This window comes from Nanorana parkeri, unplaced genomic scaffold (genome assembly GCF_000935625.1).
Source record: "Nanorana parkeri isolate BGI_ZX_2015 unplaced genomic scaffold, ASM93562v1 scaffold278, whole genome shotgun sequence".
Lineage (NCBI taxonomy): Eukaryota > Metazoa > Chordata > Amphibia > Anura > Dicroglossidae > Nanorana > Nanorana parkeri.
This window is the reverse complement of record NW_017306546.1, coordinates 762,075-779,915: the sequence shown is the minus strand read 5'-3', so window position 1 is coordinate 779,915 and position 17,841 is coordinate 762,075. Positions and strand designations below refer to the sequence as shown.

Below are 17,841 nucleotides of genomic sequence, written 5' to 3'. Positions count from 1 at the left end.
GTTTTCTATCCTGCTGGTTAGTCAAAAGTCGATCGATTGTACAGTATTTGTGGTTGTACACTGCCCATCAACCTTACGAATATCGGACGAAAACGCGATCGCATACAAAAATCAGCCGATATTCATAAGGTGTATGGGCAGCTTAACAGTACAAAATGGTGCAATCAGACAGTATCACTTTAAATAGCAATGAAGGTTCACAATCAGAAAGATAAGAGAGAATTTTATTCTCAGGATAATTCAATAAATAATGCTGAATAGATGCATTGTTTTGCAGCCAAGGCATACCATGCGTTCAAAAGATTACATTTTGCAAAGATTCAGATAAGAAAGTGTTTCAAGGCCGATACAAGCAGCAAGGACACCAAATGCTTTCTGTTAATGCTAATGAAAGAAATGGAGTTAAAAAATGGAAGAAAAATGCATTCCTCTGTATGAATAAAGGGAAGGGTTATCACTCTCAGTTCTAAAAGAAAGCATAATATCAATAAAGTATCATATATAAATATGTATGCATTAAATCAATCTGTATCAGATACCACCTTGAATTGAAAATAAACCTAAAACATTTTTTTAAAAGAAAAAGAGTATTTTGGCAGAATAGGCATGCCAAGTCTCTTATGCCAAAAACAGCTGCGTCTATCTAGCAGTTTTTTTATTCATCCCAGAAGAAGCAGTGGAGGAGATGACAGTGGATGGAGCAGCGACGGACAGCCTAGATTAGTCAGTGCTGGAAGCAAGCACACTTGTCAGGTAAGTGTGCCATTATGTGCAAGTTAAGCTTTTCTTTCCGAACTTTTCTTCTGCTTTAACCCTTTTGCTGCCAAAGGCCCGTTTTACGTTTTTTTGTACATGTTGTAATCCGCATTTTAGCCCTAAAAGTTACTGAAAATCCCCAAACCTTATATATTTTCTGAAAGCGAAGACCCTGTAGAATAAAATGGTGGCAGTTGCAAATTTATATGTATAGATATTAGTGCAACTATTTATCAAACTCAAAAATGTAGTAAAAAATGCACTTAAGTTAATTTTAGTGCCAAAAAACACAATATAATACCCATTTTCTTTGTAAAAATAAAAGATCAGGTTATACTGGGTAAAGGAGAACAACATGCCCAGGTTAAAAATTGCGTGCATTCGTGAATTATTGCTCTCACTATGGTGCATGCAAGGATACCTAACATGTTTAGTGCGATCGTCGTTTTCATACGTAGGCGCACCTGCCTCTTGTGTACTTGTTAAGTGCGCTCGCGGGGGTGGGGGACTTTAAAAATGTTTTTATTATATTTCATTTAAAAAAAACTTTTTTTGTTTACTTTACTTTACAATGTGATGGTACATTGGGGGTGACAGGTACTCTTTAAGGTGACTTTAGTGTCCCCTTTTGATGCCAAATAAGCTATTGGATTCCGATAGCTTATTACCCGGCTTCTGCAACCAAGCAATGACAGCTAAGGGACTGGAAGTAATGCATCCGGTTTATTCAAACGGGGAGGAAATCGGTGAACGGATGTTCGCTGGTCTCCTCCCCGGCGTCCCACCGACACCCGCCATGCTGTTCCTGGGCTCCGAGGTGTGGCATCGGAGCCCGGGAAGCAAAGCAGAGGGGTCAGACGGGCCCCTGGAAGCGATCTAGTGGTAGCTGAGCCACCAGAATCACTTCCACTGAAAAGCCTAGTCACCTTTACAAAAGCCAGAAGTCTGTTTAAAGGGACCTGCTGCTACCGACGTATGACAGGGTTAAAGTGCACCTGTGCCCAGACAAAGTTAATTAAATTAGAGTATGTACACAGTCTTAACAAGCAGTAGAAGAGTTTTAAACAAGTCATCCCTGACCTCTATAGCTGCTTGTACTCTGAAGTAATTAATTATCAAAGATTAGGAGGGCCCTGCCCGTGAGGGCTTACATTCTAAAAGGGACGGGGAAGTGATAGATGAGGAGGTAGCTGTGTGGGGATGAATTATTTGAGAGCTTGATGGTTGAGCGGTTAAGTTGAGGTGGGATAGGATTCCCTGAAGAGATGAGTCTTTAGGGAACGCCTAAAGGCAGTCAAGGTGGGAGACAGACGGACAGGTTGGGGTGAAGAGTTCCAGCAGATGGGAGAGACTCTAGAGAAGTCCTGGAGGCGAGCATGTGAGGAGTTGACAAGGGAGCTAAAAAGCAGGAGGTCTTGGGATGAGTGGAGTGGATGGTTAGGGTGATACTTTGAGACAAGCTTTGAGATATATCCGGGGGCAGAGTGGTGGATGGCTTTATAAGTGATGGTAATATTTTGAATTTTATCCTCTGGGTGATTGGAAGCCAGTGTAGGGATTAACAGAGGGGGTTTCAGACAATGAACGGATGGTTAGGTGAATGAGTCTAGCAGCTGCATTCATGATAGACTGAAGGGGGGATAGCCTGTGTAGTGGAAGGCCAATGAGGAGGGAGTTGCAATAGTCTAGACGGGATATAACAAGTGAGTGGATGAGTAATTTTGTGGTTTCTTTGGTGAGGAAGGGGTGTATTCTGGAGATGACAACAAAGACTGCAGAGCCAGGTTTCAGTACCTTCCAGCTTAGAAACACCATGCAGGTAGATCGAAACAGGAGCCCCTACTAATACATGGATTTTCTACACCTACAGTGTCCTGAAAATTAGGTTACACACAGGAACTTTTAAAGTATATTGTTTAAAGCAGCCACCACATCCAAGGACTGGTAAGCTGCAATATATAAAAGTTTTGATTTTTGGTTTGAGATATCCTTTAAGAGTGTACCAGGTTTTTGTCGGACTCTGGCAAAGCTTCTGCATGGAAACCCTTTACCAATATCAACTTCAATCATAAATGGTGTGACCATTTTCTGATCTTTTTCTTGATTATGTCTGCACAGCATTCTTATGATGTCATTACCAGGAGGAATTCAGGGCATCTACCTGCATCTCTGAACACACGTAACATCGTCTCTTGCAGTATGAAAATAGCAGTCAAAAGGTCACACCCACTTGGGAAAGTGAAGTGAAAAACAAGTCTCCATCTTATGATTTCTTTGGATAGAAAAGGATAACATAATATTTAAAGCAAATATTATTAATCCTGGATGGAAAAATGGCAAAAATACAGGATAAATATTGTAAAGGCAGATTCAGACATCCACAAACAACGTTCTTTCAGTGTGGTTTAAGAAATGGAAGCAATCATTTAAATTAGTTAATGAAAATCTGTTACAAACCTGGGACATTAAAAATTACTAGATGATGAAAAAAAAAAAAGCCAGGGGATACCAGAAGTAAAAAAACAACCAAAAAAAAAACAACACATAAAAGGTCTAAGTAGGTTTAGAGATATACAGTAGGTTACAAGCATTTAGATTGGCCCCACCCCTAACCCTCCCTATTAGCCCTCTGATGTAATGGACAGCAATACTCTCAGTTATGATCTCAGTTTTCTATATAACTTGCTCTACTGATCATTGATTTATATAGCGCCAACAGTTTGCACAGCGCTTTACAATATAAGGAAGACATTACAATTATAATACAATTCAAGACAAGATGGTAAGAAGGGCTTACAATCTAACAAGTTTATCATATGTGCAGCAGGACCATGTTTGTGACAGGTTTACTTTAAAGTTGTGTTTCCCACAAATCCCAGTTCACTATGTACTTTTAAATGCATTACAGTTTGTATGCAGTATAAAAAAAATAACAGCGATAAGCCACTGTTATGCAATATTCCCTCTATTTTACCATTGGAAAGCTAGGGTTGGAGGAGGGTTTACCAGTGGATTGGCCTATTCCACCATTTTCTATATTGCCTGAAACATAGATAAGGCAGTTCCATGATTCCCCACTTTAGGAGCATTCAACAATGTGCTAAACTCCTTTTGGTCACTTCCATTCTGCTTTCAAATAACCAAAGCCACCCAGTTCTATAAAATAAATATAGTCACTTTGATAACATAATTATTCCTCAGAGTGACAATAAACTCAAGAGTTAAAGTGACACTAAACTCAAGTATTAAGTGTTAAAAATACCTTCAAGAACCTTAACTATTAACAAAAATGCATCGTATTTGTGTATCACTCAGCTGTAGATCCTTAAATCATCTCTGAATCGGTGCTGACACTGTCCTTCCTTCTGGACGGCGGCTACTTTTGTTCCCATAGTCCCTGTGTGTGTTGGAAAGTACCACCGCTCCAAGCTCACTCCCGTGATGGACTACAACCTCGCATTTAGTTTACTATTTTATATTGAGATTGCAGTTCATCGTGGGAGTGAGCTTGGAGTGGTGGCTACTTTACAACACACACAGGGACCATGAGGAACAAAAGTAGCCACCCTCCAGAAGGAAGGACAGTGTCAGCACCAATTCAGAGATGATTTGAGGATCTACAGCCGAGTGATACACAAATAAGATATGTTTTTGTTACTAGTTAAGGTACTTGAATGCTTTTTTAAGATGTAACTCCCGAGTTTAGTGTCACTTTACACAGACTGCTGCAAGTATGAAGTGCAGGCATCTAAAGATGCTCGCACATACCTGCAGTAACCTCCAGAACCTTTCTGCCATAGCTAAGTGCTGGGTTGTTCAAACAGACAACACGACAACACTTCAGGGTAGTGTCAGAGCTTGCTGATAAGCCCTGCTCCCACACATTCCTACTGACCCACCACTGTGATGAGCAGCCTCACTTGCCAATAGGAACACACAGAAGGGAGGAAGGGGCAGACAAGCTTTGGTAGCAGGTAAAGGGCCCATACTTTGCCTGTAAGAAAGACCTGAGATTAGGCCGGGACAGGAATGTCAGGTATGGGTGTAAGCATGTTATAATTGCAACTATTTGTCCACCTTCCCCCAGTGAAAGAGTCTATTTAAGGTTTAACCAAATTTACACTACAGTATGCACTGTATATGCCACATATGCTAGTTTTAAATAAAATAAAATTCTTCATTAAGCCTTTTGTGTCCAGAGTTTGGACTTATAAAGTCATGCTGAAATCACAAAGAGGTTAAAGTTGTAATGTTAGTGAGAACATGACCTGCCAAATGACCTTCAATCTCATTTTCAAGTCATATGAATGGGATTCTTCGAAAAAACGAAAACAATAGAAATTGAACACATGGATTTTCTAATATGCTTAGTGTGAGCAATGTCTGATCAATGGATAAAAGGGAAATAAGCTCTCACTAGACTGCTAATGTTCCTTGACAGAATCTGGAAGAAGACTGCAAAAAGTCCTTTAGGTAGGTGACTGGTCTGAGGAAAAAAATACATCTCATCCATCATTCTTGGTGCGGCAATTATTCAACCCTGACCTACAGTATGTAACCTTTCTGTACAACTACTCCTCTCAACATGTACTGTAGAGCAGTTTTTCTCAACCGTCTTCAGTCATGGCACGCTTTAAAAGTATTCAAAATCTCAAGGCACTCCAGTCTAAAGTGTCATAGATTTTAAGGGGCACCCCACGCAAACATACACAAAAAAAGTGGGTTGCCCCTTCACATCGAAGTGCCCACACCCTTTGCATCAGTAGCCCTCCTTAACAAGAGCCCCCCTCTTTCACACCTCTTTAATTTCAGAGTCCCCCCCTTTTACATCAGAGTCCCCCCTTTACACTAGTCTTCATTGCCCCTTCACATTACAGTCCCACTACCACAAACTTTTAAGGCACCCCCTGAGAAGGCCAGGGGTCACACCAGTGTGCCAGGGCACCCTGGTTGAGAAAGGCTGCTGTAGAGTGTGTGTGTGTGTATCATGTGGACAACAATCTTCTGGGGGCGGAGTGGTTGGTGGGAATCTAATTATTTGCAGACATATCATATACTCTTTTGTACAGTAACCTTTACAACAAACTCAGTTGAATAAATAAAGACACGTACAAGGATATCACCGGAACATAGGTAAACCACACGGGAAAACACAATGTCACAAAGTAAGAATGAGAATACCTTCAGAGACAGCATGAGGCTTAATAATGCAGCAGGTGCTTTGAGTAAATGTAGCAGAATTCTTTGGTCCACGGCCTCCACTGGACGGAAAGAAAAACTCTATTTCCTAATATTGGTTAGAAGAAAAAAAAAACATTACAACCATTCTGAGTTTATGACAACTCAAAACAAAATCCAGCATTATAAGTGAAGGTATAATACTACAATGCAATAAGGTTTATCCATCAAAACTCTCAAGAAAACTGGATGACAAGCATTATCTACACTTGCATGTGCACACAGGTCTGGGTAACGTAAAAAACTGTCAGATCTCTGTGCCCGGGAGCCATAGGTGTTGCTTACAGCTCGCCCATACAGATCAATGTCAGGCTGTGGCTGTAAGCTGGTAAACACTGTTTTGAGTTTCTACTTGGGTTAATAGAGGCTTAACAAAATTAACCATTTTTTACTAATTGTCAAGGCTGCTAGAGTAAATAACTTAACAGCCACATGACTATTCAAACCCTCAAGTGGCTTAAAAAACATTCAAAAATAACCTGTTACTATGGTGAGAAGGAAGCAGTGGGAGCATGTAATGTGAGCATTTCGCTGCATATAGGGACTGCGTAATTATATGGATTTCCACCACAAAGCAAGAGTCTATTGCCTCATTCAATATAGATTGATTGCTGTACGATTTAAAAAGAGAATGGGAAATCTCCCAGAACACCATTCAGTACTATATTTAGTTAGTTTAAATATAACCTTCCATTATGAAGTTCAGAAGTTCTGAGCAAAATGAAAATGAGCTTTGTGTATTACCATGCATTTGAAATAAAAGTGGATGGTATAGCATTACCTACAACCTACTTTGATATGGGTTACCAACCTCTTACTTTACATACGAATGTCACTGAAAACTGTTGTAACTTGATAATAGACTTTCCAATAAATGTAAATGAATGTGACCTACTACACAGGTAACTGGGTGCCATGATCAGCTGTATAACGCAGAGATCCCATCATCCTGTTCATGACAGCATACTTCAGTAGATTCAGATATACCTACAGGACACACTCCCCCAGGTCTTTTTTAAGCAACTATATAGTCTTTTCAATGATTTTTAAAATATATATGTGCAAAAGATTAGCCTGATGTAATTCATGCTAAAAATATGTGTTGATGTTTTCAAAAACTTTGAGGGGAATTTATTAAAACTGGAGTAGACACAATCTGGAGCAGCAGCAGTGCACGGCAACTCAGCATCTCTCTTTCATTTTCAAACCTTAACTGAACAAACTGAAGAGAGACGCTGATTTGTTGCTCTTGGCAACTGCTCCAGATTTTGTCTGCTCCAGTTTTGATAAATTCCCCTCTTTGTATTCAGGTATAGTTTATAAATGCATGGAGGCCGTACATGTAAAACCTGGGTGTATTTCCCTTTCCCGGGAAGCCACCTACAGAAATCAGTGGCTGTATGGCGGGTATGCGCTGGTGCTATTGTAAACTCGCACAACATACGAACATATGTCCCTAACGCGGTCAGTCTGCGCTTGGGGCATACATTCCTACACATGTGCAAATGACAGTAGCAGTGTATAACAGCTATACAGCTTCTGATGGCTGTGGGCGGCTGCACCTGTCTTCCCGGGCAGGGAAGTACACCCAAATTTCATGTATACGCCCCCCCTGCCCCCGTATGCATAAGGCCTGACTATATATGTTAATGGGGGCAGCCATATTTGCTTATTACCCCACACTCCTGCAAACCTATTCACAAATAGCCTCAGATATAGCAGACAAGTTGTGATTTTTTTGTCTTTTATAAATTTGTCTGCACTATTTGCTAAAAAAATCATATCACACTGAAACTGAAATGAATATAAGAATAATGGTGAATAAACCTTATTGCAGAAGCCATGCAGAATGTCTAAGCAAAAAAGCTTATTGTAGTACACTAACTACCCTGGGCAGTTTTACCATACCACCTTTTTTGTATGAGCGGATGCATCAAATATCCTCTCAGGCTACACAGAAAAAAAAATGAGGAAAAAAAAGTATATTTGTCAACATACTGCTGCATATAATACTGATATGTTACATTGAGTAGACCATCTCATATATTAATCACAATGCAGCTGCGCTATATTAGCAAATAGGTGTTTATATTATGATAATTTGCAACTGTCAAATGTGTATTTTATATAGGCCTAGATGTATTTGGAACGTCTGCTAAGCTGAAAATCTTTAAACACTTTTCTGACACATTTCAGATGAACCCAGCTACTCCTCATCCCCAGACTTCCCATTAGTCAAGGTCCTTCAGGGTTCGGGGAGGATCTGTATCATAAACAGTGTTGGCAGATTGTGTGAGGCTTCCCCAGCCCCTGCCAGGACCTTGGCTAAAGTCAGAGCTTCATGCAGAAACTTTGCAGTGTCAGGGGTTCGTATGTCTATGAATACTTTAAAGTGACATTAAAGTCAAAAACTTTTTTCCCTCCCCCTAATGTTAATTAAAGCACTTACCTTAAATGATGTCTTTTAATCTGATCTTCTTATTTCCTGTTCTTTTCAGCCTTCTCTCCAGTGCTGCTGTGGATCTCTGATCCAGCACTGACTCCTTTGTGTTTGCTGGCACTTCCTGTCCCACGGTGTCTGCATGCGGTTGCACGCGTCCATAGACTCGCCTTGCGTCTCTCCTCGTCTCCCGGCTGAAAATACGAACTGCGCACTCACCCGCCCGCCCCAAGATGCTTTGCGGCCGCCCAAGCATTTTTGTATTTTCGAACGGGAGCGTGCGGCGAAGACAGGGGTAAGTTTAAACCGCTTTTGAAGCGTTTTTTTTTTTACTTTTTGCATATATCTTCTCCTTTTTAGCTCCTTCCTCCTGACGCTAGGCAAAAAACTGGAGACTTGTCAGCAGGTGGGGGGTTTGGCCACCAGCAGAGGCCGTCCCTAGGCTGTCTTTGTCTTTTGTTTGTGCCTAGCGTCCTTCTGCTCCAGGTGGCAATTTACCCTATGGTACATGATGTACGATCTGTTCCCTGTGTCATTCAATAAACGGGAAAGAAATTGAGTTTATTGGGGCAACATATTCCATAATGCCCTTTGTTAACTCACAATCACCAATGATAGCAGCAAACAACCATATTTCATCTGAATTACCATATAAAATTGTAAAATCACTGTTGTAAAAGTTTTGAAATGCTAATACTTGAATAATTGAAATACTTACTCGAGCAGCTGAAGCAATGGAATCAGAACCGTGAGCTGCATTCTTTGTTCCATCAATACCAAATTTGGCTCGGATGCTTTCTGGAGAGTCACTGCGTGCAACGCTGGAGTTGGTTGGCCCCAGCAACTTTCTCCAAGAAGCTATGGCTTCATCTCCTATCACTTCCATTGCTACGATTGGTCCACTTGTCATAAAATGAATCAGGTCGCTGCAAATTCAATGTAAATGTAAGTTTGTTATACCAATAGCAAAAACCGTTACAAACCTAGGCAATACAAAGCAAGCATATAATAAACAAAATGTTTACGCAGGGGTTACCTTCAAAGCAAGCATATGTGAACAAAATGTTTACGCAGGGGTTACCTTCAAAAGCAAGCATATGTGAACAAAATGTTTACGCAGGGGTTACCTTCAAAGCAAACATATGTGAACAAAATGTTTACGCAGGGTTTAACTCCAAAGCAAGCATATGTGAACACAATGTTTACGCAGGGGTTACCTTCAAAGCAAACATATGTGAACAAAATGTTTACGCAGGGTTTAACTTCAAAAGCAAGCATATGTGAACAAAATGTTTACGCAGGGGTTACCTTCAAAGCAAGCATATGTAAACAAAATATTTACGCAGGGGTTACCTTCAAAGCAAGCATATGTGAACAAAATGTTTATGCAGGGGTTACCTCTGGTAAAAACTACAAGGATAATTTACTAAAGGCATATAGGCTGTTCCCTTTGCAAGGGAAATTTCACTTAGCTTAGTGAATGAGGAAAAGCCCTGTTGACCTCCTTAATCCAATAATGTGCAAGAAAAATACTGTTTCTTTTTTTCTAATTGTCCTTCCATGTGTTTGGGTATTCTTTGCTAAGTAAATTTTTACCACAGCCACTAGGCTAAGGAAATTTCCCATGCACATAGAATATGTCCTTGCAAAGTGAATAGCCTGTTAGCCTTTAGTAAAACATCTCCTGTATATCAAACTAATAAGTAATCCAGAAGTATAAGCAGATGAAGATTTATGCAAACCTTGAGTTTTCAAGCTTGCCCCCCAAACAAATACCCCACTGTTCATATTAAATTGCAATGTGAGTCCTTGCAAAACAATGGGGAGACTTCAGAAGTGGCAGGTAAAAAAAAAAATCATATTTGCCTATAACTTGTTACCACAGTAATAAACCATTCTTTTTAAATAGTAGATGTGCAGTAAACAGAATGTAGCCGTACAAAGTGACCTGGATATTTATGCGTAAACAGAGCTACATATGAGAGCAGATTTACCAACCTGCATTTCAACGCAACATAAATTGAAAGGGTGTAAAAGACTTTGGCAAAGCAATCCTGAGCATGTACTTACATCTCCTGGGGGTGATCAGTCCAAGTACAGCTTTGGCACTGCCCCAGACAGCTGTAGTGATTAAATTATTTTAAATAAGTACACCCCAACAGATTTGTCAGAAAACCTTTCCTGAACATTTCCTATGGGACACTATACTACAACATACTCCCACAAATGCGGGCCCTGGATTGCAAAAATTCTAATTAACAAGAATTCAACTAGAGGTGAGTATAATGATTCATGTGTCTAGCAGACAGTTGATTATAAAAGGACGTTACTTAACAAAGAAAACCCCTTCCCATTTCATGCTGTCAGCAATGGCATCACATGGAAGAGAAACGTCACAAGGCCTGAGAAAGAAAATTATTTCTTTACACAAGAAAGGTGAAGGCTACAAGAAGATCAGCCAAGGTTAACTCTTCAATATCTACCAAACACTCTGGGGGTTATTCACTAAGCTGCCGAAGGCAACCGAGTGAATAGCCGAGCCGAAGTGAAGGGAGCTGAATGCCGTTCGGCTATTCACTTCAGCCGAGTACGGCTGATTCCAGACGTGCATCGGCTGGCTTTGGTTCCCTTCCCATTCGGGGGGTATTTAAAAAAAAATGTTTTACTTTATTTTTGTAAACTTTATTTTTTTTTTTACTTCATTGCTATCACATAGGGGGGCTTACAAGCACATTGAAGACAACAGGTTCTCTTTAAACATGTAATGTAAACATAGCAGGCAGTGACTTGGAGCAATGGCAAGTCTGCTGTTGGCTATTTCAAATTGCAATAGCAGGCTGGCTATTGCACCCGCCCACTGCCTGCTATCAATCAGCAGAGGAGGGAACTGAAGGAGAAAGTTCTCCTTTAGATCCTCTTCTGCTGATTGACAGCAGGCAGGTACAATAGCCAGCCTGCTATTGGCTACTGCAATTTAAAATAGACAATAGTAGGCTGGCTATTGCTCTTAGCTGCTGGCTGTTAGCAAGCCGTAAGAGGGGGCACGGACGAGCAGTAGAGACACGGGAGGAGCAGTGGGAATGTCCTGTGTTGACATGGAGGAGCAGCGGGAACGACCAGCGGGGACAGGGGGAGGAGCAGCGAGGACAACCAGTGGGAACATGGAGGAGTAGCAGAGGCACCGGGGCAGAAACGGAGGCACCAGGGGCACAAAGTGGGAATGCAGAGGCACAGCTGTCTCCTCCCTGCTGGGCGCCGGCTGCAGACACAGACCGCAGTACGCAGGGGCTCCCAGTGGGAAAGAGAACGGGGAAGCAGAGCGGCGGTCGCGGGAGAGAGTGAGTTTTGGAGCTTTGCTCAGTGCTGAGCATCGGCTGCAGGGGTCTGTGTCCTCTCCCATCCCCGCTGGGAGCAGCAGAGATCAGATGGGACACAGAAACAACTAATCAATCAACTAATTGATAATGTAATGAGGATCGTTGACAACAATTCTCATTATCGATTATCATCAATTAAATCGATTAGTTGTTGCAGCCTTAGCTTACACTAGAATTGGGAACTTCCCATATGAAAGTGCTGAGTACCTGGCATTTTTCACAAGCACCCAGCATTTTTTGTGACTTTTAGTGCTGAATAGAGCAAGAGAGGAAAGGAGAGGCAGTTATCTGCTGCTGTGCATGACAAATAAAAGGAAACCTTTTTTTTCTTGCTCTTCATGGGCAAAGGATGGGCTTGCTTTAGTTTATGAAGTAGCTCAACAGTGGCAGGTTTACATTTATGGCAAGGCAGATACTTTTTTTTTACTCAAAATTATGATGTGATTTGGTCATTCTGGCATTTGTTTCCTCGGTTCATGTGAAGTGTAAATTTTAATGATAGGTCCACTTTCAGAGGTATCCCATACACTACTACAGCATATGTAGGACATTAAAGGTTCTTTACTGCACATTATTAAGCATTTTTTTTTATTTAAAAAAGCCACCAACAATAAAGTCATGTAGCTCCTTAGACTTGCTCCTGAGGTCAAAAAGTACACAGGTTTCATGGCTCCTTAAAGGGAGCGTATGGCTTTTTCAAGTAAATTTAGATATGGTAAATGAGATCAGCTTATGTAAATAATTTTTTCAATAATCCTACGTGTGTTAATGTTTCAATAACCTTATTTCTATGAATAGTTTGTAATGATATATGTACAGGTGAAAAGATATATTTGCTCATTACACATGCGGGTTCTGCTGCCTGCTTGGCAGTGCTATAGAATGGTTGTGCTTTACTGCTCCTTCTCACAATGCAAGTTTATGAGTCGGTTGACTCTCTGCAATCAATGAACTCCATATGTGTGCACATAATATTTCTCAACAGCTATTAAAGTGTCACTAAATTTAGGAGTTAAATCTTAAAAATGCATTCAAGTACCTTAACTATGAACAAAACTGTATCTTATTTGTGTATCACTTGGATGTAGATCCTCAAATCATCTCTGAATTGGTGCCGACTGTCCTTCTGGAGAGTGCCTACTTTTGTTCCCCATGGTCCTGTGTGTGTTGTAAAGTAGCCACCGCTCCAAGCTCACTCCCATGATGGACTTAAAGTGAAACTTTTACTTTAAAAAAAAAAAGAATTGTAAGCATGAAGGCTTCTTATTGCAGAAGAGACATACTAGGGGGTTGATTTATTAAAGGCAAACAGGCTGTTCCTTTTGCAAGGGAATTTTCCCTTAGCTTAATGAATGTAATGAAAATTCACTTTGGGAAAAAAAAAAACATAATCATGGGCAAGGAAAATAAAAAAAAATATTTTACTGTCGTACATATGCACATGGGTGTCCGAGCCTAGTCCTGCTGCAAATATAAGATCAATGATTTCTATGACCCACTGGAGCTCGGATGGCGTATACTGATGAAACAAATTTTCTGTGGTTGTGATGACCAAGTGTGTTATATCCTTTGACGACTGTGTACATCCTATTGATGTACTTTGTTTGTACATGTTGTTTTATAAGTATAACTAAAAAATTTATTAAAAAATAATATATATATTTTACTTGCATGTGAATGGATGATGGAAATCAGCAGAGGTACACCTTACTAAGCTAACGGAAAATTCCCTCCAAAGTAAAAATTCCCCGTAAACAGCCTAGTTGGCTTCAGTAAATCTACACCTATGTCTCTTCTGCAATAAAATCTTCTTATCTTCCTCCCTTCACAGCTCTTTAGAATGTACTCCGCTTTCTCTGCATGATTTTGTGCTGGGATGAATTAACTCCCGTGTACAATTACGTCATCCTGGGTTAGCCATTAGAGATGCCAAACCAAGGAAAGATCAGGCAAAGATGTGGGCTTCAGCAAGGAGCTCAAGCATGTTGCTCTGCTGGAGAAGAGGTGTGTATATTGGAATTTAGTTCCACTTTAAATAAGATGCAAACAAATTAAAGCCCATCTCCAGCTATCACTTTTGTAAGCAGCTAGAGCAACAGGTTTTTTTTTTTCTTTAAAAAAAAAAAAGGTTTAAGCCATGTGAATAAAAGCTGCCCATTGTAAGCACCCCACCACTGTTATATGGTATGACCCAACCCTGTAACTGGTACTTTTGCTAAACAGTTTCACCTGTTACAAAAAGTGGAAAAACAACAGATCCACTGACAGCATCAGCATATGTTATAGGAGCAACTTAGAAAAACAAACATTGTTGTATTAATACTATTAATAGACTGCATCATATACAATATGTCATTTAATTTTGTCCATAGTTACAGAGAAGAGTCATCCTAGAATTTATTCTACCCAATAGCTAGCTAATTAGAAAAATCTCTACATATAATAAAATAACAAAAACGAGGAGGATAAAGCTTGTAACTTCTAAAAGATGATGTGCTTCCATATACAATACTTCAATACTCTATGAAGTAGGATATTAACAGAGAATAAAAAAAGGTGATGAGCCAATTTGCATAGCAGTTTAAGAAACTAGGGCAATATTGTTCATTTAATTAGGGTTATAGTTAGGGAACAAAGCTCTGCCACTAGAGACAATAGAAACTGTTTTATTTCAATTGGAGTTCTTTGTTCAGTGTTCAGTAAAAGGAAATGCTCCACAATCTAAATTACACCAAGAAACATAGAAACCATTTAGTTGGGTTCCATTGTCTAATTGTTTCTGTTCTTTACTGTCAGACACCCCGTGTGTATCTTGAATTGTTAATCATATGCCACAGACAGAACGAAAAGGAATCTGTAGGTGTATGGCTAATTTAAAAGAGGACTAAACCCAAACCTTTGTTGTGCTTTAGTTGTCTTTTGGGTCACAAGAGGACATTTACAAATGTACTCCAGTGACCCAAAGTCAGCATCAGCTGCTGCTCACTATATGCCGATAGTGCAGAGCCTGGCTTTAGCCAGGAAGGCTCCTGACAATATTGTCAAGATCCACCACGCTGCCTGATTAACAGCTGGCTCTGCCGCTCTCTAGAGCCAAAGCCAGTTGTGCCCACTCTCTTCCTGTCTGTCCCTCCAATGAGCGCCGGGGAACAAAAAGGGGTGGCGGGGAGCCATGACTGACAGTCACCCCTCTCTGCATGGAAAAGACCATGAGCTGAGCGACCCTCAGATCGTGAATGCTCAGCTCTCGATCTATACAGTCAGCATGTGACACTTGCAGTGTCACGCGCCAACTATTGGGAAGAGTACATTTTGCTCTCTTAATAATTCTCCTTTAAGGTGCAATAGATTACTGTGAAACATTCAAAAGACAGGGAGATGTGTTAATAGTTATTGTGTAGCCAGTAAAGCACAGAGGTCTGTTCCATATTATCAACAAAAATTAATATGTACAGGAGGTAAGACTTTCCTGCTCAAAGATTCTGGTTTGCATCCAAGCAAAGCTTTAGTGTATTTGGCCATTCTATTGGTTAGAATTCCCTTGCTCCTGTAAATCCAGTGTTTTCTAAAATACACTCCCTGGGCCTAATACACAGCCTACTGTAGGCTCCTCATGAGGAGGAAAGTTACACAACATAGGAGGTAGAAACAATAAGCCCTGATTCACACTGGAGCATTTTGGAGCTTGAAGCTCAAAGCTCTAAAATGCTCAACAAACACAATTGCATGCTTTTATAGTCTGCTAGCTCCAAGTCTGATGCTCGAAAAGGTACATGAGCTACTTCTGAATCGGAATAAGGCATTTTGGCTCCATAGACTTCAATGGGAGCACCTGAAAATGAGCATTTTTCAAGGTTAAAGAACCATCTCCTCCTCCTAGTAAGTAGATTTTTGCTAGCTAAAACAAAACAAAACAAAACAAAAAACACACAAAAGGTGCACAAAAAAAGGTAAAAAATTGCCTGTAACCGCTCAGGTATGAATGCCGTTTAGTAAATCTGCCATAAAACTCAGATAACAATAGATTGAGTAAAGTTTTTGAGTTTAAAATAATTTCAGGTTTCCAGGTTAGCATTTGCTGATTGATTTCACTTGCTGTCATAGTTGCTCTGCCGAATATATGCATCAAGTAAACCTACTGACAGATTACTCTGACATTAGATTAATAGTCATACAGGAGTAATCCACATACAAGAACTTTAATATGGGAATGTTGCCATTTCTACTACGTCAGTTTCAGAGGACAAAGGCTACCTTGTCAACTCCATTCCTTTGCTAAAGTCTCTTAGTCCTCTGCACAAGTGTCCTCTTAACTTTAGCTTATTAAATATAATTTAGTAAACCTGTCAGCATACCTCGTGAATCGTTTGACAAAATTACTATTCAACAGGGAGCATGCCTTTCAACCTCAGTTCCAGGCTTTTTAATTATTTACTACAATGACATTGACCAGAACAAAATGTCTACTAGAGGGCACTGGAGTTGAATGACATATCTAACAAGCAATATTGTAATTATGGTGAGCACAGAGGGCACTGTAGTTGAAAATAAGAGTATGGATTGTGCTGACATCTAGCTGGGTTCTGCATTCTGAAACATGGTGAGCGAAATTGCTAACCCAATCAATTACATTATTATCAGTATTTATTTTTGTACTCTGTAATGCTTGCTTAGACAGTTTTCTTTTCCTTCAAATGTAATAGATACTGTCAAGCTAAGAGAGGCAGTGTAATCTCGACAACTACAAGACAACTGGGAGATTTATTCCCAGTTATTGCAAAGACTATTGCCCTGAAAACATACCAAAACAATCTCCATTTGATCAGAGTTAATCTTAAACATACCCTGCCATTCAAAAAATCAACTGCTGTATGTGATAGGTCCTGGAACCTAGATGTCTGTAATAGCCGAATCCTGGGCCATTCCGACAACAAAGCTCCAGTATTGCAGCAACTTGCTGATGCCTTTCCTCCCCCAGCCCTGATTATGGCTGACCTGCTGGCCTACACAAATGAACAAGAGGCAGGAAGGGGCAAGCAAACTTCATCACTATCCAATGCTTTTCCTGTCAAAACTGCCTAAGATTTGGCCATATCCACAAGGTCTTCGATGATGCTTTAGGGATGTGCAGGCACTTCTGTGGCTTCAATTTATACCTGCAAGAACTTTTTATTCATGAGTCTCTTTAAAGTCATTTTAAATTGTGACTTCCCATTTTTAAATCCCTGCTCTTCCATACCTTTGTAACTGGAGTAAATGTAGAGATATGTAGGTTAGCCTCTAGAGGCAAAGTAGAGGAACTACAATACTGCTGTCTAACTGCTTAACAACAGTTGAGATATTGTATCTGCCACATTGAGCAATGATTGTCAACTTGAAAGGTGTAGGGGCTTCAGCTGTGGACCCTGAGGTTATCGTGACTGAAACATGAAAGCTATACGTGTCTTACTGTTCTGTCTTTCATGGATTATTTAATAAAAATGGAGATTTCATTTAACTTGTCCATTATCTGTAATCTATAAGGACATTCAGGTTTAAGGCTAGTTGTCATGGTCACATCACACAGCCTACCACAAGGGCCTCAATGGTGGTATAACACATGTTGACATCAGAATAGGGCTGCAGCTAACGATTATTTTCATAATGGATTAGTTAGCCGATTATTAACTTTGATTAATCAGATAAAATATAATAAAAATAAATTAACAATTAACTAATAAAATAAAATACACAAATGCAGCATTACAGACATAAAGTTTACTTCAGAATGAAACAATGTGCACATTTTTTGAAATCGCACTGCACTGGAACGCATGGCATTGCAGTACCATGCGTTCCAGTGCGGGCGATCACACTGTGGACTAGAGGTGCATTTGGGATCCATTAAAATGAATGGCACCCACCACAACACACCTCCTGCAGCAACATTTGTCAGGCTGAAAATGACTTTTCCCACCTTTATAAAACATACACACATATATATACATATACATATATATACATATACATATATATATATATATATATACA

At 40.0% G+C, this 17,841-nt stretch overlaps 1 protein-coding gene across 1 annotated transcript in view; it reads right to left on the bottom strand.

Moving 5' to 3' along the window:
- NME7 (NME/NM23 family member 7) overlaps positions 1-17,841 on the bottom strand; it is a 142,519-nt gene that overhangs the window by 67,619 nt on the left and 57,059 nt on the right. The window contains exons 6-7 of the mRNA XM_018557302.1: positions 9,153-9,360; positions 5,938-6,043 (exon numbers count right to left, since the gene is read on the bottom strand). Coding sequence (XP_018412804.1) covers positions 5,938-6,043; positions 9,153-9,360 — 314 coding nt within the window. The remainder of the gene's footprint in view (positions 1-5,937; positions 6,044-9,152; positions 9,361-17,841) is intronic.